The sequence below is a fragment of the Amblyraja radiata genome, chromosome 22 (assembly GCF_010909765.2).
Source record: "Amblyraja radiata isolate CabotCenter1 chromosome 22, sAmbRad1.1.pri, whole genome shotgun sequence".
In the NCBI taxonomy this organism is placed as follows: domain Eukaryota; kingdom Metazoa; phylum Chordata; class Chondrichthyes; order Rajiformes; family Rajidae; genus Amblyraja; species Amblyraja radiata.
The window spans coordinates 20,718,534-20,740,404 of NC_045977.1; the positions used below are offsets into that span (position 1 = coordinate 20,718,534).

The window sequence follows — 21,871 nt, forward strand, 5'->3', positions numbered from 1 at the left end:
TTCTCTTCCACATCTCAGAGAATCATAATACTAATCTCCTCTACATGCACGTCATCCATATCCCTCCATTCCCAGCATTTCCATGTGCCTATCTAAAAGCCTCCTAAACACCGCTGTCGTATCTGCCTCCAGCACCACCCCTGGCAGTGTATTCCAGGCACCCACCAGTGTTAAAAAACTTGCCCCACACATCTCCTTTAAACTTTGCATCTCAGCTTAAAGCCGTGCCATCTAGTCTTTGACATTTTCACCTTGGGGAAAAAGGTTCTGACTGTCTACCCTGCCCTATAAAGACCAAATCCAATTGTCCAGCTAATGCAGCAGGCCCTTCGGCCCACCGAGTCCACACCAACCAACGATCACCCGTTCACACTAGTTCTATGTTGTCCTACTTTCCCATCCACTCCCTGCACAGAAGATGCAAATTATCGAGGCTGATTAACCTGAAAACTGCACGTCTTTTGGTTGTGGGAGGATACCTGGAGAAAACCCACGGGTTACAGGGAGAACGTGCAACCTCCTCACACAGACAGCACCCGAGGTCAGGATCGAACCCGGGACGCTGGCACTGTGCGGAGCAGCTCTACCAGCTGAATCACTGTGCCGCCATTTAACCTGCAAACCCGCGCATGTTTGGGACATGGATGGAAACCGGAGCACCTGGAGGAAACCCACGCAGTCACAGGGAAAATGTGTAGGGGCACGTTCGTTACCTCGATGAGCATGGCCCTCTCGGTTTTCATCACCACCTCCAGCAGGGGCTTCACCAGCGTCTGGGGAGCTGCCGGTATCAGGTGAAACAGATTAATGATGGCCGAGCAGATCTTCATTTCCTGTGAACACAAAAATTAGGAAAAAATAGATGAGAAAAGGGCTGGAGGCACAAGGAATGCAGATGCCGGTTTGCAAAAACTTGTCGGTGTAACTGCAGCGGGTCCGGCAGCATATCTGAAGAATGTAGATAGGTGACGTTTTGGATCAGGACCTTTCTTCAGACTGATAGTGGGGAGAGAAAAGCTGGAGGAGATGAGGGGCAGGACAAAGCCAGGCCAGTAATAGGTGGATACAGGGGAGGAGGGAGAGGGTTTGGACAAAGGCTGGAGATGAAAAGACAAAAGGTGTGAGATAAGGTGATAGGAGGCAAGAATTGTGAAGCTAGAGGAAGAAATACAGATGGAAGGGGAGGGGTTACGAGAGAAATGCAAATCTTCTTCTTCATGAGATGGTTTGAGAGCTATTTGTTGTTGGGTTATTTTTATTAAACAAGTTCTCAGCAGGTTGGAGGGCAAGAATAAAGGGCCGTGCTTGTGGCATGGCAAGATCCCATGAATGGGAGCGATTGGTTAGTTTTGGCAGTGATCAGGTAGATGCACCGAGTCTCTTGCCCAGAGTAGGGGAATCGAGGACCAGAGGAGATAGGTTCAAGGTGAAGGGGAAAAGATTGAATAGGAATCCGAGGGGAAACGTTTTCACACAAAGGGTGGTGGGTGTATGGAACAAGCTGCCAGAGGAGGTAGTTGAGGCTGGGACTATCCCATCGTTTAAGAAACAGTTAGACGGGTACATGGATAGGACAGGTTTGGAGGGATGTGGACCAAGCACATGCAAGTGGGACTAGTGTAGCTGGGCCATTGTTGGCCGGTGTGGGCAAGTTGGGCTGAATGGCCTCTTTCCACACTGTATCACTCCATGATTCTATGATGGCAGAGGAACGGTTGCTTTGACCAAGGGGACAGGCAAGGTCTTCCTCAAAGCATCATTGCTGGATCTTTTACATCCACTTAATTTCAGTTCCAAAGATTAATTTCTCCCACATCTGCTCAAGAGAGGGATGTGGAGAATGTGAGCATCTGAGGGAGGGCAAGAATGGAGGAGGAACTCATCTAAAAAGCAAGTTTTTAGCATCGTCAGCACTTTTCTCCGCCTCTCTCCGTTTTGAGATATTACATCTGTCAAGGGACTTTCATTCCTTGAATTAGAAACCTTCAAATCATTCTTCAGGAACTGATCATTTGCAAATGTCTCACGTTAATTGTTCTAAAAAGCCAAAGGGCTCAAAATTAGTCAGAAGTTTAGCATTTAATTAAGGCATCCTTGAAATATTAAAACACAGAGGTTTTGCCAATTATAATCCCTCGTTACAACTTTCTCAAGGTTGTCTGTCATTAAGAAAGAACCGTCAACTCTACAAGCTTCATTATACTGCACCCTTTAGACTTCAGAGACACAGCGTGGAAACAGACCAAGTCCGTGCCGACCAGCGATCACCCTGCACACGAGCACTATCCTACACACTAGGGACAATTTACAATTTACAGAATCCAATTAACCTACAAACCTGCATGTCTTTGGAGTGTGGGAGGAAACTGGAGCACCCGGAGAAAGCCCACGTGGTCACAGGGAGAACGTACAATCTCCATACAGACAGCACCCGTAGTCAAGATGGAGCCCGGGTCTCTGGTGCTGCGAGGCAGCAGCTCCACCGCTGCGCCACCCGTGCTACCCGTTAATCACAGATAGTCACAATAGATGCCGGTGAGCGGGCTGGGATCTCACCTCCCGCACCCTCACAGACGCTCTTGAATCCTTTTTCATTTCACTGCACATCTCGTATGTGTATGTGACGAATAAACTTGACTTGACTTGAGTCGGTTTCGGGAGTCGCCCCGTGGCACGAAGCTTGTGCGATGGTCATGGGAAGCGAGGGACAGCACGTACACTAGCCAGTGTTGACGCGTCGGAGTTGGCCGCTGGAGGCCCAGCAGCAGCCTGGGGCTCGGTTGGCTCAGGTGCCGCTCCAAGAGGCGCAGCGAGCGGATCGGACCGGACGCGGCACGGAGCTGTGTGGTGGAGGACACCGACAACATTGCCTGGCCAGGCCGACCACTGCAACTCCGACCCAATGCCATCGCCAGGACAACGAGCCTTACGGCCAAGTTAAGGCTCTAAGTTTTTTTTTTACTTTGGACTTGAAGGCTACAAGATGACGCCTGAACTGTGGCATCTCTTGTGAAATGAAGACTGACAAAAAGTGCTGGATTAACTCAGCCAGGAAGCATCTCTGGAGAAAAGGAACAGGCGTACTTGTTTATATTTGTTCATACTTGTGCACTGACTCAGTGTGGTCCACTCTCTCTAGGATTGGGCAAATACACAGAATCTTTTACCCAGAGTAGAGGAAGCAAGAACCAGAGGATGTAGGTTTACCGTGAGGGAGAGGGGTAAGATTCAATAGGAGCCTGAGGGGCAACTTTTATTTTTTTTACCCAAGAGGTGGTAAGTATATGGAACGAGCTGCCAGAGTAGGTAGTTGAGGCAGGTTTAAAAGGCATTTGGACAGGAACATGGATAGGATAGGTTTAGAGGGATATGGGCCAATCATAGGCAGGTGGGACTAGTGAGGATGGGACTTGGTGAGACGGCGTGGGCAAGACGGGCCAAAGGGCCTGTTTCCACACTGTATAACTCTATGACTCTACACTCTCACACTTAGTATGATTGTGCCTAATGTACAGCAGGATTGTCTCTGAACTGTATCCAACATTCTATTTCCCTGTTCTTAGTTACACGTGAGAACAAAGTACCATTGAACCATTGATGGATTGTCTTCAGCATTATTTGTTCAAACAGGCACCAGAGGTTTGTGACTGGTTTGGGAGTCGATGTATCCCATAATGGACTTTGTTACGAGACTTACATTGCCATCGCTTCTCTGCCCTCCTTTGTGTGTGAGCACCACCACCTCCATCCACTTGCGCAGATGTTGCTGTTGTTGAAAACAAAAGTGTTGTCCATTAGAATAGTTTTACACACTGAATTCATTAGCTCCTTTAATAGAACATAGAACCTAGGCTGCACATTGGTAGAGCTGCTGCCTCACAGCGCCAGAGACCCGGGTTCGATCCTGACCTCAGATGCTGTCTGTACGGAGTTTGCATGTTCTCCTCGTGACCACACGGGTTTCTCCTGGGTATCTCCCACATTCCAAAGATGTGCAGGTTTGTAGGTTAATTGGCTTGTGTAAATTGTCCCTGGTGTGCAGGATAGAACTAGTGTATGTGTGGTCACTAGTTGGCACAGTGGGCCGAAGGGCCTGTTTCAATGCTGTATCGCTAAAACAAATAAACTAGAACTAGCATAGAAACAGGCTCATCTGTCCACAATGTACGTGCCGGACACGATGCCAAATTAAACTAATCTCCTCTGCACGCACATGACTCTTATTCCTCCATTCCTGCATATCACAAAAGCCTCTTAAATACTACTATCCTACCTGACCCACCATCAGTCCTGGCAACGCGTTCCAGGCACCCACTATGCAGACTGTAAAAATACTTGCCCCGCCGTGCATTTGCTTTAAATATTTGCCCCCATCTAGTCTTCATTACCCTCTACTCTTGACATTTCCGCCCTGGCAAAAAGGTTCTGACTCTCTACCCTGTCTATACCTCTCAAAATGAATCGACTGGCATTAAAATGGTATTTGCAATTCTAGGACGCCTTGCTTCATCTGATGAGTGACTGAATTGTGGAAATGAAAATTTTTAAAATCCCAGATCCAAAACGCCTGACCCGCTGAGTTACTACAGCACTTTGTGTCTTTTTAAGTTAAAAGACCGGCTCACTTGCAGGATTCATTTTATAATGCCGTGATTGAAAATAAATCAGATCGCCGAATTCTTAAGTTACTTATTAGGTGCAATAATTCCTGGAGGAATAGACCCGAGGTTGAAAGTTTAAATCCCAGCATGGGAATTTCTGTATTTGAAATCAGTTAGTTAAAGAATTAAATAAATGCAATTGGAGTCAGTGAAATAATCATAATGCACTCAGATTATTGAAAAAAAGAGCAACATTAATAGAATTTGAGAGCAGAACCCAGACCAGACCTACAAGTGACTCCAGTCCTGCACCAAAATAATTGATCGAAAGTGCTGAGTAACTCAGCGGGTCAGGTAGCATCTCTGGCGAACAGGGATAGGTGACGTTTCGGGTCGGGACCCCTCTTCTTCCTGATTCCAAATGTCACCTATCCATTTTCTCCAGAGATGCTGTTTGGCCCACCAGTATTTTGAGCCTATCTATGGTCTATTATTACATTTATGTGTTCATACCGTTGGGTTGTAAGCTACCCAAGCAGAATATGAGCAGAATTTGGTTACAGGGAGTTTGGAAACAGCAAAGACATCTTGTTTGAAAAGCTGAGACATTGGATGCCCTTTCTAAATTTACATTTTTCCTCACCAAATTTTAAGCCATTGTGTACAATTGTCCTTCACAACAGAATCATTCGCTGGGCTGATTATCACAGAGGCTTTCACTACAGTTCAGGGTAATCTCATTAATTTCTATAAGCAAGATAATTATATATCACAAAAGTACAGCCACAGTGGAGATTAAGATGAACAGAATGATACAATGCATCTCACCAGGTTCAGAAAGTTTAATTAAACTGGCAAAATGTATAACTTGCATCCCTTCAATTATTTCAAAGAAGTTCAACCTGAATGCATTGGATCACTGCTGCTGAAAAACCCTACCATACCAGTTTTAAAATCAATACACAGGCAGCAAATAATAACCCAACCATAGTGCCCAAGTTATCACCACTCAGCAAGCAGATGACTAACATCTGAAGAAGGGTTCCGACCCAAAACATCACCTTTCTTTTTCCTCAGAGATGCTGCCTGACCTGCTGAGTTACTTGCTCCAGCACTGTGTGCCTATCTTCAGTATCAAGCAGCATCTGCAGTTCCTTCCTACACATTATTTTAACATCAGAACGTTTATGAGGATATTTACAATAGTTCTCCCTTCCCCATCTTTGCTCAGGCCCTTTTGGTCCCCATTATGTATGAAGTGTCCGTATGCCAAATCTCCCCTGGCATTGCAGTTCCGGCATTTTTCCAGAAACAAGGAACCGCAGATGCTGGTTTATACCGAAGACAGACACAAAATGTTGGAGCAACTCAGCGGGTCAGGCAGCATCTCTGGAGAAAAAGAAGAGGTGACGTTCCGGGTCAGGAGTTACTCAGCACTTCGTCTGCACTTTCTGTTCTTGTTCCAGGTTTTTGTAAGTGTCCACACCAGGAGCAGAAAATTGATTAAGTTATCCGTCGTTCTATTGCGCAGCTAAATCAAACTCTGGCACTCAAATAGTTAAACACTTTTCTTCATCCGACATCGAAAATAAGCTGTAAAATCACCACATATTTTTCACTCAATTGAGTAGAACGAACAACTTACCCAATAATTATACATTATTCTCAGTGGCTGGTTTGGGCAATTTTCCAATTTATAATTATTTCCAATTTAGAAATTGCTGACCAATTATGATGGAATATTCAGCACCATTATCCATATCATTGTGAAGTAAGCTTTCCATTTAGCACTACCCTAGCTATAATTACACGAAAGATCATACTTTATTCTTAATATTATGGTATCTCTGGCGCTTCCTCCCTGCATTCAATTATATGTTTTAGTTTTTACAGATACAGCATGAAGCCAGGCCCTTCAGCCCACCGAGTCCACGCTGACCATTGATCCCCTGTTCACGTTTGTTCAACGTTATCTCAATTTCGCATCCACTCCCTACGTGCAAGGGGCGATTTACAGAGGCCAATTCACCTACAAACCTGTACGCCTTTTGGATGTGGGAGGAAACTATTCTACCAACAACGAGAGAGCAGCTCTGAGCTACTATCTTTCTCGTTGGAGACCCTCGGACTATCTATAATCAGACGTTACTGGACTTGATCTTGCACTGAACATTATTCCTTCATCATGTATCTGTACTCTGTGGACAGCTCAATTCATGCATAGTCTTTTCACTGACTGGTTAGCACGCAACAAAGAAGCTTTTCACTGTACCTCGATACTCGTAACAATAAACCGAAACTAGACTAAACTGAAGCACCCAGAGGAAACCCACGTGATCACAGGGAGGACATGCAAACTCCACACAGCAGCACCCAGAGGTCGGGATCAAATCCAGGTCTCTGGTGCTGAGGCAGCGGCTCCACCCGCTGCGCCACTGTGACCGCCATAAAGGCATGGAGGCCAGAAGCGAACGTGTGCAGGTTTAAATTCTATCCTGACCACAAGCAAGTGTGAAGGCAGGTTTACAAGGCGGATAGTGTATGTATTTCCGAGACTGGGGCAGTGAGAAGAGGGAATGGGTCATTTAAGGTTTAAAGAGAGACAAAACTGCACGTCTTTGGGATGTGGGAGGGAATGTGTAGGGAGTGGATGAGAAAGTGGGGGAATCGAGAACCAGTGTGAACAGATAATTGATTGTCTGTGTGGACTTGATGGGCCAAAGGGCTTGTTTCCGTGCTGTTTCTTTAAACTAAACTAAAACTCAAAAGTGTTAATTACCAATATCCACTGTCTCTCATGTACAAATCGTTCTTCCATTATTTACTCCCATTAATAGTTAGCTTCATTTTAGTTTAGTTTAGCATTACAGTGTGGAAACAGGCCTTTCGGCCCACCAAGTCCATGCCGACCCCTGTACACTAGCACGGTCCTACACACTAGGGACAATTTACAATTCTTACCAAAGCCAATTCATCTACAAACCTGAACGTCTTTGGAGTGAGGGAGGAAACTGGAGCACGCGGGGAAACCCACGCGGTCACAGGGAGAATGAACAAACTCCGTACAGACAGCACCCGTAAAGCAGGATGGGACCCGGGCCTCTGGTGTTGTAAGGCAGCAGCTCTACCGTGCTGCCCCATCTTCAACGTGTTGTGCTTTGTAATGCTGTAGCCAGTGGTGTGACGTGGTTGCAACGGGTCGGTGCCCTTTAAAATCAGTGAACATTTACTGGAAATATCAAAGCTTTAGCTGCGCATAAGCAATGAAGACCAGGAGACCACAGACCTGCCCAGTCAATCGTAACGTGTTTGAAAATTTTCAGCTGGGGAACTAGCTGAGGGTTTTTGATGCCTTCCAGTCCTAATGTAACCAGACTGACGATCTAGCTGGTTGCTTGTCCAGAGAGGAATAGTGTCAGGAAATCAGGAAAACTCACTGCCACTACAATTAGTGCATGACAGATCACCCAGTGCCTTGAATGCCAATTGAATGGACGGATTCTCCTGACGTTCTCAGCAGCTCACGGTGGGCAACTTTACTCCGAGGGCAATGTTACAGAAGGCTGATTAACCTACAAACCTTCACGTCTGTGGGATGTGGGAGGAGGCCAAAGAAAACCATCACAGTCACAGGGAAAACATGGAATCTCCGCACATAGACAGCGCCCCAGGTCAGGATCGAACCCTGGTCTCCGGCGGTGCGGTGTAGCAGCTGCACCAACTGCGCCATTTGCCACTGTAATGTCATTCTAATACTTACTTTAGTTTAGATTAGAGATACAGCATGGAAACAGGCCTTTCGGCCCACAGAGTCCATGCCGACCAACGATCACCCATACATTAGTTCTATCCTACACACCAGGGACAGTTTACACAAGCCAATTAACCTACAAACCTGCACGTCTTTGGGGTGTGGGAGGAAACCCACGCGGTCACAGTGAGAACATACAAACTCAGTCTCTCATTCTGACGACGGGTCTCGACCCGAAAAGTCACCTATTCCTTTTCTCCAGAGATGCTGCCTGACCCGCTGACTTACTCCAGCACTCCATCTATCTGCCGTACAAACTGCACACACAGTCAGCACCCGAGGTCAGGATTAAACCCAAGTCTCCAGCGCCATGAGGCAGTGGCTCTACCAGCCGCGCCATGTGCCACTCTGCCACCCTTCCAATTCTGTTAATTAATCAGATTGATCATCGACTTACCATCATCTGGTCACAAAATTTGTCGTTAAAGGAGTTGGGGAAAAGCCTTGTGACGGACGTGAGGCGGTTGACAACGTTCAGGGTCAGGCTGCGATAGTCACCCAGCATCATCAGCAGTGGCCGCATGTGCGTGTGGATCTGATCCACTTCTATTGTGGCTCCCTCCAAAAACTAGCAGCGCAAACACAAAAGGGAAAAATAATCCGCACACAATTATAACCATGGACAATCATAATGATCACGATGGCTGGTGCACAGTGAGAATGTTCAATGCTGGTGCTTAAACTAAACAGAATCCCTGTGCAAAATACAACGTGCTGTGGAGCAACTCACTGAGTGTTTCTTGTGTAAACCAGCATGTGGAGGGGGGATTGGGTGGAGGGTTGAACCAAGACAGTTTCCATACTGTATCTCTAAACTACATTAAACAAGCCCTGCGACCCACCGAGTCCATGCCAACCATTGATCACCCATTCACACTCGCTATTACACTACACGCTAGAGGCAATTTACTGCTCTCTAGCTGCTGGCAGGATGGTTCATTTGCCTGATAACAGCATTGTAGACTCTCAGACCATCTTTGATAGGCCTTTACTAGACTTATCTTGCATTAAACGGCACTCACGCTATTCCCTTTGTCATGTATCTGTACAACGTGGACGGCTTGATGGTAATCATGTATTGTCTTTCCGTTGACTGGATAGCACGCAACACAGACTTTTTCCACTGTACCTCGGCACACATGACAATGAACTCAAACTCACTTGCCAGGCTTTGTCCCACTCACACCTCCCCTTTCCAGCTTTCCCCACCCAAATACAATCAGCCTGAAGAAGGGTCCCGACCCAAATCGTCACCTGTCCATCCCCTCCACAGGTGCTGCCTGACCCACTCAGATCCTCCAGCACTTTGTGTTTTGCTCAAGACCCCCGCGCCTGCAGTTCCTTGTGTCTCCAGTACAGGTGCAACTGACCTTCCTCATACAGGCCTCTCCCGCCTCCTGCAGTTCATTGTTGGTCGAGTTCAGCGCCTTGAACAGCGCAGCGATGATTTTTTCTCGCGACTGAGGCAGGTAATTGCAGGCGGCCAGGGCATCTGTTCAAAGGAGAACGACAGAGCAGTTATAACGTCAATGCTCCACCCACAAGGCAAAATAAACTGGTGACACATTCTGAAGGCCACTCTCAAAAGATATTTGGTATTGGTTTGTTATTGTCACGTGTACTGAGAAACAGTAAAAACCTTTTGCTCGTGTATTTAGTTTAGTTTAGAGGCACAGCGCGGCAACAGGCCCTTCAGCCCACTGAGTCCATGCCGACCAGCAATCACCCCTTACACTAACACCATCCTACACACTACAAGCCATTTTACAACTTTTACCAAAGTCAATTAACCTACAAAGTTGCATGTCTTTGGAGTGTGGGGGGAGAAACTGAAGCACCCGGAGAAAACCCACATGGTCATGGGGAGAATGTGCAAACTCCGTACAGACAGCACCTGTAGTCAGGATCGAACCAGGACGTCTGGCGCTGTAAGGCAGCAGCTCTACCGCTGCGCCACCGTGCCAGCCTTCTGGTCTTCCCATCACAGGAAGGATGTGGAGACTGAGGAGAGATGTGCGGACGAGTTTTACTAGAATGCTGCCCGGATTTCCTTGTGTTCCCATGGTTTTCAAGGGAAATTGGACACTTGGTTCGGAAAAAGAGAGAGATCTACAATAATTATAGGCAGCATGGAGTAAATGAGGTGCTTGAGGAGTATAAAGAATGTAAAAAGAATCTTAAGAAAGAAATTAGAAAAGCTAAAAGAAGATATGAGGTTGCTTTGGCAAGTAAGGTGAAAGTAAATCCAAAGGGTTTCTACAGCTATATTAATAGCAAAAGGATAACGAGGGATAAAATTGGTCCATTAGAGAGACAGAGTGGACAGCTATCTGCAGAGCCAAAAGAGATGGGGGAGATATTGAACAATTTATTTTCTTCGGTATTCACCAAGGAGAAGGATATTGAATTATGTGAGGTAAGGGAAACAAGTAGAGTAGCTATGGAAACTATGAGATTCAAAGAAGAGGAAGTACTGACACTTTTGAAAAATATAAAAGTGGATAAGTCTCCAGGTCCGGACAGGATATTCCCTAGGATATTGAGGGAAGTTAGTGTAGAAATAGCAGGGGCTATGACAGAAATATTTCAAATGTCATTAGAAACGGGAATAGTGCCGGAGGATTGGCGTACTGCGCATGTTGTTCCATTGTTTAAAAATGGTTCTAAGAGTAAACCTAGCAATTATAGACCTGTTAGTTTGACGTCAGTGGTGGGCAAATTAATGGAAAGGATACTTAGAGATAATATATATAAACATCTGGATAAACAGGGTCTGATTAGGAACAGTCAACATGGATTTGTGCCTGGAAGGTCATGTTTGACTAATCTTCTTGAATTTTTTGAAGAGGTTACTCGGGAAATTGATGAGGGTAAAGCAGTGGATGTTGTATATATGGACTTCAGTAAGGCCTTTGACAAGGTTCCTCATGGAAGGTTGGTTAAGAAGGTTCAATTGTTGGGTATTAATGGTGGAGTAGCAAGATGGATTCAACAGTGGCTGAATGGGAGATGCCAGAGAGTAATGGTGGATGGCTGTTTGTCAGGTTGGAGGCCAGTGACTAGTGGGGTGCCACAGGGATCTGTGTTGGGTCCACTGTTGTTTGTCATGTACATCAATGATCTGTATGATGGTGTGGTAAATTGGATTAGTAAGTATGCAGATGATACTAAGATAGGTGGTGTTGTGAATAATGAAGTAGATTTTTAAAGTCTACAGAGATTTATGCCAGTTGGAAGAGTGGGCTGAAAGATGGCAGATGGAGTTTAATGCTGATAAGTGTGAGGTGCTACATCTTGGCAGGACAAATCAAAATAGGACGTACATGGTAAATGGTTGCGAATTGAGGAATGCAGTTTGAACAGAGGGATCTAGGAATAACTGTGCACAGTTCCCTGAAGGTGGAATCTCATGTAGATAGGGTGGTAAAGAAAGCTTTTGGTGTGCTGGCCTTTATAAATCAGAGCATTGAGTATAGAAGTTCGGATGTAATGTTAAAATTGTACAAGGCATTGGTGAGGCCAATTCTGGAGTATGGTGTACAATTTTGGTCGCCTCATTATAGGAAGGATGTCACCAAAATAGAGAGAGTACAGAGGAGATTTACTAGAATGTTGCCTGGGTTTCAGCAACTAAGTTACAGAGAAAGGTTGAACAAGTTAGGTCTTTATTCTTTGGAGCGCAGAAGGTTAAGGGGGGACTTGATAGAGGTCTTTAAAATGATGAGAGGGATAGACAGAGTTGACGTGGATAAGCTTTTCCCACTGAGAGTAGGGAAGATTCAAACAAGAGGACATGACGAGAATTAAGGGACAGAAGTTTAGGGGTAACATGAGGGGGAACTTCTTTACTCAGAGAGTGGTAGCTGTGTGGAATGAGCTTCCAGTGAATGTGGTGGAGGCAGGTTCGATTTTATCATTTAAAACTAAATTGGATAGTTATATGGACGGGAAAGGAATGGAGGGTTATGGTCTGAGTGCAGGTAGATGGGACTAGGGGAGAATACGTGTTCGGCACGGACTAGAAGGGCCGAGATGGCCTGTTTCCGTGCTGTAATTGTTATATGGTTATATGGATTAGAAGGCATTAGTTATAAGAAGAGACACAAAGTGCTGGAGTAACTCAGCAGGTCAGGCAGCATCAGGCAGAGAGGCTGCCTGATCCGCTGAGTTACTCCAGCATCTTGTGTCTATCTTCAGCATACACCAGCATCTGCAGTTCCTTCCAACACAGTTATAAGGAGAGGTTGGACAGACTTGGATGAGAGAAGGCATGCGAGTTGCTTTGAGAAGATGCTCTTGTTTCACTTACTTAGGGCAGCAATGCGTAAAGGCACGAGTGAAGGCAGGCTTTTGTAGCAGGGCAGTTTCATGAGTGCGATGTCTTCAGCCTCACACAGATTCAGCAGCTGGAACAAGATAAAAGCACTCAGCAAATCCATTCCCATCACATACTAAATGGAAGCAATCAACTGATGGACACTTGTTACTGATGACAGCTTTGTACCCATGCAAACACTGGAAACAAGAGAAATTGCAAACGCGTACTTTTTATTTAGTTTCGGTTAGAGATGCAGGATGGTGACAGGCTCTTCGGCCCACCGAGTCCATGCTGGCCATTGTTCACCCGTTCGCTCTCACTAGTTCTATGTTATCCCACCCTCTCATCCACTCCCTACACACTAGGGGCAATTTACAGAGGCCAAATAACCCACAAACCCACAAGTCTCTGGGAGCAACCAGAGGAAACCAACATAGTCGTCGGGAGAACGTGCAAACTTCACATGGACAGCACGCGAGGTAGGTGGGAGAGTCGAGGGCCAGAGGTCATAGCCTCAGAATTAAAGGGCTCTTTTAGAAAGGAGGCGAAGAGGAATTTCTTTAGTCAGAGGGTAGTTAATCTGTGGAACTCATTGCCAGGGAGGGAGTAGACTCAATAGGCCGAATGGTCCAATTCTACTCCTATAACTTGTGAACCCAGGCTGAGAGGCAGCGGCACTACTCAAGGTGCTGGAGAAATTCAGCAAGTGTGGCAGCGTCTGAAGAAGAAATGAACGGGCAATGTTTCAGGCCGGGTCACTTCTTCAGACTCTGGAGAAGGCTCCTGACCTAAAAAACATCGTCTGTCCATTCCCTCCTCAGATGCTACAAGACCCGCTGAGTTCCTCCAGCACTTTGTGTTTTGTGTATCGCTCTGGCACATAAACCTTGCTGTAAATGCTTCTTATAATCGCTACTACTTTTAAACCAACACTTTATTTACAGCAGATCATGAAATAGAGCTGGAAAACAATGTTACGTACTTGACTCTTTCAGGGGAAAAGGCGAAACTGCTGCATTGTCAAAGGGAACCAGTTGGGAGGTTAATAATGACCAACAAGGTCATTTCCATTCCAGACTGGATCATTTACATTCTTGGGATAGACAACGCTCTTCAAATTCAGTGTTGTGCGTTTCATCATTCGTCCATTATTGGGCACAGTGGCAACCAAGTTGAACCTACCAAGCTCCCACATGCAACACCAATGTAGCTACTGGTACATTGAAGATAGACACAAAAATGCTGGAGTAACCCCGGGGGTAATGCAGCATCACTGGACAAAAGGAACAGGTGACATTTTGAGTTGAGACCCCTTTTCTGACAGTTTGTATGCTTGGGTGGTGCACAGTGGCTCAGCGGTAGAGTAGCTGCCTTAGAGCGCCGGATTCGATCTTCACTACGGGTACTGTCTGTGCGTAGTTCGCACATTCCCCCTGGGAATGCTTGGGTTTCCTCCGGCAGCTCCGGTTTCCTCCCACACTCCAAAGACGAGCAGTTTTCTAGGTTAATTGGCTTCGGTAAATTGTAAATTGTCCGTGATTTGTGGGATGTGCGGGGTGATCGCTGGTCGGCACGGCCTCGGTGGGCGGGAGTGTCTGTTGGATAGAGGCTTTTGGATAGGCACAAGGATAGGTAGGGAATGGAGGGATATGGATCACGTGACGTCAAATGTGAGCATCTGGAACACCGGAGGCTGAAGGGACGAGTGTGTAAAACAGTGAGAGGCATAGATAGGGTAGACAGACGCAACCTTTTCCCCCAGAGTGGAAATGCCAAAGACTAGAGGGCACGGCTTTACGGTGAGACATCAGTAGGGAAGAGAAGAGGATGGAGGGATGCTCGGGCGCGGTATTGTGGGGGGATGATGGGGGCTGAGAGCCGAAGGTGGGGGGGGGGGGGGGGGGGGGGGGGGGGCGTTCTGTAAGGGTGATGGGTAGGAGAGGTAGCAAGGATGGAATGGGCGATAGAGCCTTAGTTTCAAGTTTAATTTGAAAGAGGGTCAGGTAGCACAGCGCTCCCTCAGGCTTCTCTCCTTGTGCGAATACACGACTTAGAGATCTGTACCAACTGTCCTGTCTCCTGACTGATGCGCAGAAATGTTGACACTAATATTCTGGTGAATCGAATTGCCCGAGACATGTATCTGCTTGAAGTAAACGGTTCTGTCTTGCCGCTGATTGCTGTGTGCATGGACAGCCTTGAAATTAAAATGCCTGTCACAGTGCTGTAGATAGAAACCCAGCAAGGCTGAACTTATTAAAAAGGAAACTTCAGGAGCCGACTCATCAGTCAAAGTTAATGGGATGGTCTTTTTGGACTGAGGCATAGTGTGGAAATAGGCCCTTCGGCCCAACTTGCACACACCAGCCAACATGCCCCATCTACACTCGTCCCACCTGCCTGCATTTGACCCGTATCCCTCTAAACCTGTCCTTTCCATGTACCTGTCTAAATGCTTCTTATAAGTCGGGATAGTACCTGCCTCACTTACGTCCTCCAGCAGCTCGTTGCATACACCCACCACTCCCTGTGTAAAAAAGTTACTCCTCAGGTTCCTATTAAATATGTATCCCTCTTCGCCTTAAACTTATGTCTTCTGGTTCTCGATTACTCTGGGCAAGAGACTCTGTGTGTTTACCCAATCTAAACCTCTCATGATTTTGTTCACCTCTATAAGGCCACCCCTCATCCTCCTATGCTCCAAATAATAAAGTCCCAGCCTGCTCAACCTCTCCCTGTAGCTCAGGACCTCGGGTCCTGGCAACATCCTTGTGAATCTACTTGTTGGGCAGCAACATCCAATTATATCACAGTAGCTTCAGAAATGTTCATGAAGGTGCAATGCTCTGCTAAATGACTGCAGAAAAAACATCAAGATCAAACAGTACCGCATAGGAACGTGATCATAAAAATAAGCTAATCTCATCTGCCTGCAGGTGATCCATTTCCTTCCATTCCCTGCACATCCGTGTGCCTTTATCAAAGCCTCAAATGCCACAAGCGTATCTGCCTCCACCATTATCCCTGGCACCCACCACCCTCTGTGTACAAAAAACAAATGCTGAGTAACTCAGCGGGTCAGGCACCATCTCTGGAGAGAAGGAATGGATGACATTTCAGGTCAGAATCCTTCTTCCACTTTCTGCTGACTGGATGGCACGCAGCAAAAAGCCTTTCACTGTAACTTGGTACACATGCCAATAAGTTTAGTTGAAATTATTTAGATTAGTGATACAGCGTGGAAACAGCCCCTCCGCGCCAACCAGTGATCCCCGCACACTGGCACTATCCTACACACTAACGACAATTTACAATTTTTACCGAAGCCAATTAACCTACAAACCTGCACGTCTTTGGTGTGTGGGAAGAAACCCCGGAGTAAACCCACGCAGTCGCAGGGAGAACATACAAACTCCATACAGACAGCACCCGTGGTCAGGATCGAACCCGGGTCTCTGGCGCTGTGAGGCAGCAACTCTACTGCTGCAGCACGATGCTGCCCCTAAACTAAAACCAAACTCCTCAAAGGGAAGCAGTGAGCCGCTACCATCCATGGCCTACCTCGGTATAAAAGACTTTGTGCTCCACGACGTTTAAGTCCATGGTGAAGAGTCTGGGCTGGAGCGTGGTGCAAAATGTATTCCCTTCCATCAGGCCGATCTGAGCGTTTGCCGGCTGGTGTCGCAGCAAGTGCTTCTTGGGTGGAACCATGTCTTGTAGGACCTGGCGACACAAGGAAAAGTCCAGGATCACATCAGCATTGGACGCACGGGACCGTTCCACACGGACATTCACATAGTTACACAGTAATCACAAAAACCGTAGCAACATACCACTGTAAATTAACACATTCATGGAAACTGGGTTCGCCAAAGGCTGCTGAAATAAAAATCTTCACTATCCACCTGTTATATATTAGCAAGTTTATAATCACACGTCACAGAGGTCAGTAATGGTAAAATATCCTAATGACAAGGTCTCTTCAGAATGCTTTGACAAGTCAGTCATCGAGTACAGAAACAGGCCCTTCAGCCCAACTTGCCCATGCTGATCAAGATGCCCGATCTAGGTTAGCATCCCTCAAAACCTTTCCTATCCACGTACTTGTTCAAATGTTCTTTGAATGTTGCTACTAATTAGGCTGGAGAGCCTGTTTCCATTCTGTATCTCTGAACTAAACTCAACGGCTTGTTCCGCACAAACATTTGCGCCTGGTTCACATTTTGGGGGTGGGAGGGGAGGGTTTTTCTTTTGGAGATAAAGTGTAAACAGGCCCTCCGTGCCGACCAGTGATCACCTATATACTAGTTCTATCCTAAAATCTATCCACACTAAGGGACAATTTACAGAAACCAATTAACCTACAAACCCGCAGGTCTTTGGAGTGTGGGTGGAAACCGGAGCACCCGGAAGAAACCCACAGTCACAGGAAGAACATGCAAACTCCACACAGACATCACACAAAGTCAGGATGGAACCCTGACCCTGGTTCTCTGACGCTGTGAGGCAGCAGCTCTACCAGCTGTGCCTCCCTAGTACATGAGACTTAAACACTTATGCCACTAGATTGAACCTACCAGCCGCGCCACTGCAACGGCCCAGTCTGTGACAATTGAACGCTGATGACTCCGGGTTGAACCTCACCTCTTTGTGGGGCTCCATGATTTCCGTCACGCTTCTCCCTGTCACCTGGGCGAGCACCTGCAACGCGTGCATGGCCTGCTTCCGCACGGTGGAGTTTGGCGACGTGACCTCACGCACCAGGTCGTGGGTCACGTGGTGGAATGACTTCTCCTGAGCCATCAGCAGCTCTTCCAACTTCTCCTCCTCCTTCAGGGGGGTGGCACAGCGAACCAGCAGCTGTTCCAGGGTGGTCTTGGCCATGGCAACGGCACCGTTGGAAACCTGAGCGGAGCAGAATTATCCCGTCAGGAAGTCACAGAATCAGAGTCACACAGCACGGAAACAGGCCCGTGCCCACCAAGATGGCCCATGTAAACCCATAGTCATACAGCACGGAAACAGGCCTTTCTGCCCAACAAGTGCATGCCGGCCAAGATGCCCCATCTAAGCTAATCCCCTTTAGTCATAGAGTCATAAAGAGACATATCTCACTAAACCTATCCTATCCACGTACCTGTCCACATTTAAATGTTGTAATAGTCCAGCAGCTCCATATACATACCAGCCTTTGTGTAAAAAAAGTTGTCCCTCGGGTCCCAATTCAGGAATGGCTGTCAGAGATGAATTTCTATCCCAGATTCCCGCTGTTTAGTTTTAGTTTTAGTTTTAGTTTAGATTTAAAGCAACCAATTTCAAAAGTATGCAATGATTGATTGCAAGATACAGCAAGGAAACAGGCCCTTCGGCCCACGGAGTCCATGCCGACCATCGATCACCCGTTCACACTAGTTCTCTGTTATCTCGCTTTCTCATCCACTCCCTACACAATCGGGGCAAATTACAGAAGCCAATTAACCTACAAACCCGCACGTCTTCCGGATGTTGGAGGAAACCAGAGCACCCGGAGAAAACCCACGCGGCCACACAGGGAGAACGTGCAAACTCCATACAGACAAGCACCCGAGGTCAGGATCGAACCGGGGTCTTTGGCTCTACCCGCTGTGCCGCCTTGCGCCTAGTGCAGCCCTCACGACTTGTGACCCCCACGTAATGTACGGTACCTCTCCGGTCAGATCCATCATGACAAAGAGCAGAGCCTTCAGGAAGGTTTGCTGATTCTGCAGGACCCAGATCAAAGGCAGGCGCTCCATTAGAAACTTGATGGAGACGACACCTCCGAGTTTGGCGTACCACGCTTGTTCATAGCAGCAGGCGCAGAGACGCTCCACGATGTAGGAGAATAACGGCAGCAGGCAGGCCTGGAGGAACAGTACAAAGCGTCGCGTCAGAGGTTTCTAACCTATTCTGTCAGCCTGTCGAATGAGATGTTAAACCAAGACCCAACACCAGCCACCCTCTCGTCACTCTGTCCCACCAGGATGCCCATCCAGATGCCCCCCCCCCAACCTGCCCTTCCCTCCCTCCCTCCCTCCCCCATCCCCATGGCCCGAGATGGACAAAGTGCTGGAGTAACTCAACGGGGACAGGCAGCATCTCTGGAGAAAAAGAATGGGTGACGTTTCGGATCAGGACCCGTCTTCAGACCCGAACCTTTACCCATATACGTTTTTCTCCAGAGACGCTGCCTAACCTGCTGAGTTACTCCAGCACTTTGTGTCTATCTTTGGCATTAACCAGCATCTGCAGTTCCTTCTTACACAATCAATAAAATGGGAAGATAGACACAAAGTGCTGGAGTAACTCAGCGGGTCAGGCAGCATCTCTGGAGAACACGGATAGGTGGCAATTCAGATCGGGACCCTTCTTCAGACCTAAAGAGTCACCCATCCTTTTCTCCAGTGATGCTGCCTGACCCACTGAGTTACTCCAGCACTATGTGTCTATCTTTGGTATAAACCAGCACCTGCAGTTCTTTGTTTCTACTAACCATGGCTGGTCTACCACAGGCCCCATCTTCTGCGCCAGTTTCCCGTAAACCCTCAATTGATTGATTGAAAGATACAGCAAGGAAACAGGCCCTTTCAGTCCGTGCCGACCATCGATCAACCGTTCACGCTAGTTCTACGTTATCCCACTTTTGCATCCTCTCCCTGCACACTAGGGGGACATTTTACAGACCAATTCACCCACAATCCAGCAGGCAGATACGATACTGGCATTGTAAGAGACTATTGGATGGGCACATAGCTGTGCAGGGAGTAGATCATGTGCAAGTAGATATGCGCCTTGGCAACAAGTCCAACACAGACAATGTGGGCCGAAAGGCCTGTTGCTCTGCTGTATTGTTCTGAGGTCCATGTTCTACATTCTGCACCACAAGCTGTATCCTACGATAATCTAACACCACACCGGGCGGACACAGTGGCACAGCAGGTAGAGCTGCTGTCTCACAACACCAGAGACCCCTGCTTCAATCTGGCCCTCGGATGCTTTCTGCGTGGAGTTTGCACGTTCTTCTTGTGACCCTGTGGGTTTCCTGCGGGTGATCTGGTTTCCTCCCAGATCCCAAAGACGTGCAGGTCTGTCGGTTAATATTCCTTTGTTAAATTCCCCCTGGTTTGTCGGGAGTGGATGAGTAAGTGGGATAGCATCGAACTAAGTGTCAGCAGATAAGAATTAGGTCATGGCATCATGTTTGGACAGCACAGTGGCAAAGCGGTAGAGTTGCTGCCTTACAGTGCCAGAGATCTGGGTTCAATCCTGACCTCGGGTGCTATCTGCACGTTCTCCCTGTGACTGTGTGGGGTTTTCTCCAGGTGCTCCAGTTTCCTGCCACACTAGTAAACTAGTCTAAAGTAGTCTGAAGTAAAGTGAATGGGTGATCAAAGGTCGGTGTGGACTTGTGCCGAAGGGCCTGTTTCCATGCTGTATTTCTAAGTTCTAACCTTGTATTCAAAAAGACAAAACCACTCACCCGCTCCTTCAAGCCCAAGATGATGCTTGCCACGTCAAAGATAACAGCCAGCGCCACCTCTCCTATTTTACAGAGTTCCTTCTCCTCGTACGCCATGCAGATGGCAATGGCATCAATAAGGACGAGGGGGTCCATCCCCTTTGACCCGTTCTCCTCACTGTGGAACATGGCGGTGCTCGGCTGGCTTCCCACTTGGTAACACTGCAACAGGAATGGGCCTGGGTGCAAACAAGCAAACAACTCATATAATCACAACACACTGGAAAATCACAAAGGACAAACCACAGGACAATGGGAGACACAGTGGTGCAGAGGTAGAGCTCCTGCCTTAAGGGCCTGTCCCACTTTCACAACTTAATTCAAATCCTCTGCCGAGTTTAAAGGACCTAAAAAAAAAATCAAGATCGTGGTAATCTACGAACTCCTACGAACTTCGACGACTACGTTCACGAACTCCTACGAGTATGTCTACGAATTCCCATGACTATTTCAGTGCCCTCCTTACGAGTAAAAAGTAGCAATTCCTTTCATGCCAACCTTTTTTTTACTCGTGGACATTTTTTTACCAGGCTGGACAAAACTTCCCGACTTACCTGATGCCACAACTACCTACGGCTAGCATGACGGGCCCCTACGATATATCTAGGGACTCCTACGGACTCGTTATGAACATTCTGCCAGTTTGAAACAAGGGAAAGACCCTGGAGAATCCATGCGATTATGGGGGGGGGGGGGGGTGTGTGTGGGGGGGGGGGGGGGGGGGGGGGGGGGGGGGGGTGTGTGTGTGTGTGTGTGTGTGTGTGTGTGTGTGTGTGTGTGTGTGTGTGTGTGTGTGTGTGTGTGTGTGTGTGTGTGTGTGTGTGTGTGTGTGTGTGTGTGTGTGTGTGTGTGTGTGTGTGTGTGTGTGTGTGTGTGTGATCATAATGGCTTGGATTATGGTAGATACAAAGAAATCAGATTTTTCCCAATAGCAGATGATTGAAATAAGAGAAGGGGAGGGAGAAGAGGAGAGAAAAGAGGGGGGATTGAGAGGGTGGAGGAGGGGGATAGGGGGATAGAGAGACAGAGAGACAGAGAGACAGAGAGACAGAGCGACAGAGAGACAGAGAGACAGAGAGACAGAGAGACAGAGAGACAGAGAGACAGAGAGACAGAGAGACAGAGAGACAGAGAGACAGAGAGACAGAGAGACAGAGAGACAGAGAGACAGAGAGATTCCAAAACAGAAAGTGAGTGAGGAGTGTATTGCTACATATGATTCAGAGAACAGTACAACACAGGAAGAGCCCCTTCGGCCGACAATAACAATTTCCTGTATTTTTGTTTCTTTCCCCCTGCAAGCAGCTTCGAACGCGGGCAGCTGCCAGCGATGTCCACCACCAGAGGACGTCAGGGACTCACCGCACTGCTGGGCTACGGCCACCATGGTGTAGTGGCGGATGAGGCTGGCCACGAAAGGCAGAGCGCTGGGCCGCAGGTCCTTGATGACAGCCGACATGAAGGCCCCGGTCAGCGCTTGCTCGAAGGTTTTACGAGCGGGCGTGTCCTGTGCCTTGTAACGGTGCGAAATAATCACACTGGGAATCACCTTCTCCGTGAAGCTACGGGACAAAACACAATTAAAACGGCGCACCATTAATAAG

The 21,871-nt window shown here is 47.4% G+C and overlaps 1 protein-coding gene across 4 annotated transcripts in view; it reads right to left on the reverse strand.

The window, feature by feature from the left end:
* LOC116985669 (transformation/transcription domain associated protein) overlaps positions 1-21,871 on the reverse strand; it is a 173,802-nt gene that overhangs the window by 119,733 nt on the left and 32,198 nt on the right. For all 4 annotated transcript variants that reach the window (XM_033040549.1, XM_033040552.1, XM_033040550.1 and 1 more), the window contains 10 exons: positions 21,630-21,829; positions 20,229-20,446; positions 18,415-18,612; positions 17,375-17,635; positions 16,292-16,453; positions 12,722-12,818; positions 9,783-9,904; positions 8,810-8,980; positions 3,698-3,766; positions 714-833 (listed from right to left, as the gene is read on the reverse strand). In XM_033040549.1, the coding sequence (XP_032896440.1) occupies positions 714-833; positions 3,698-3,766; positions 8,810-8,980; positions 9,783-9,904; positions 12,722-12,818; positions 16,292-16,453; positions 17,375-17,635; positions 18,415-18,612; positions 20,229-20,446; positions 21,630-21,829 (1,618 nt within the window). The remainder of the gene's footprint in view (positions 1-713; positions 834-3,697; positions 3,767-8,809; positions 8,981-9,782; positions 9,905-12,721; positions 12,819-16,291; positions 16,454-17,374; positions 17,636-18,414; positions 18,613-20,228; positions 20,447-21,629; positions 21,830-21,871) is intronic.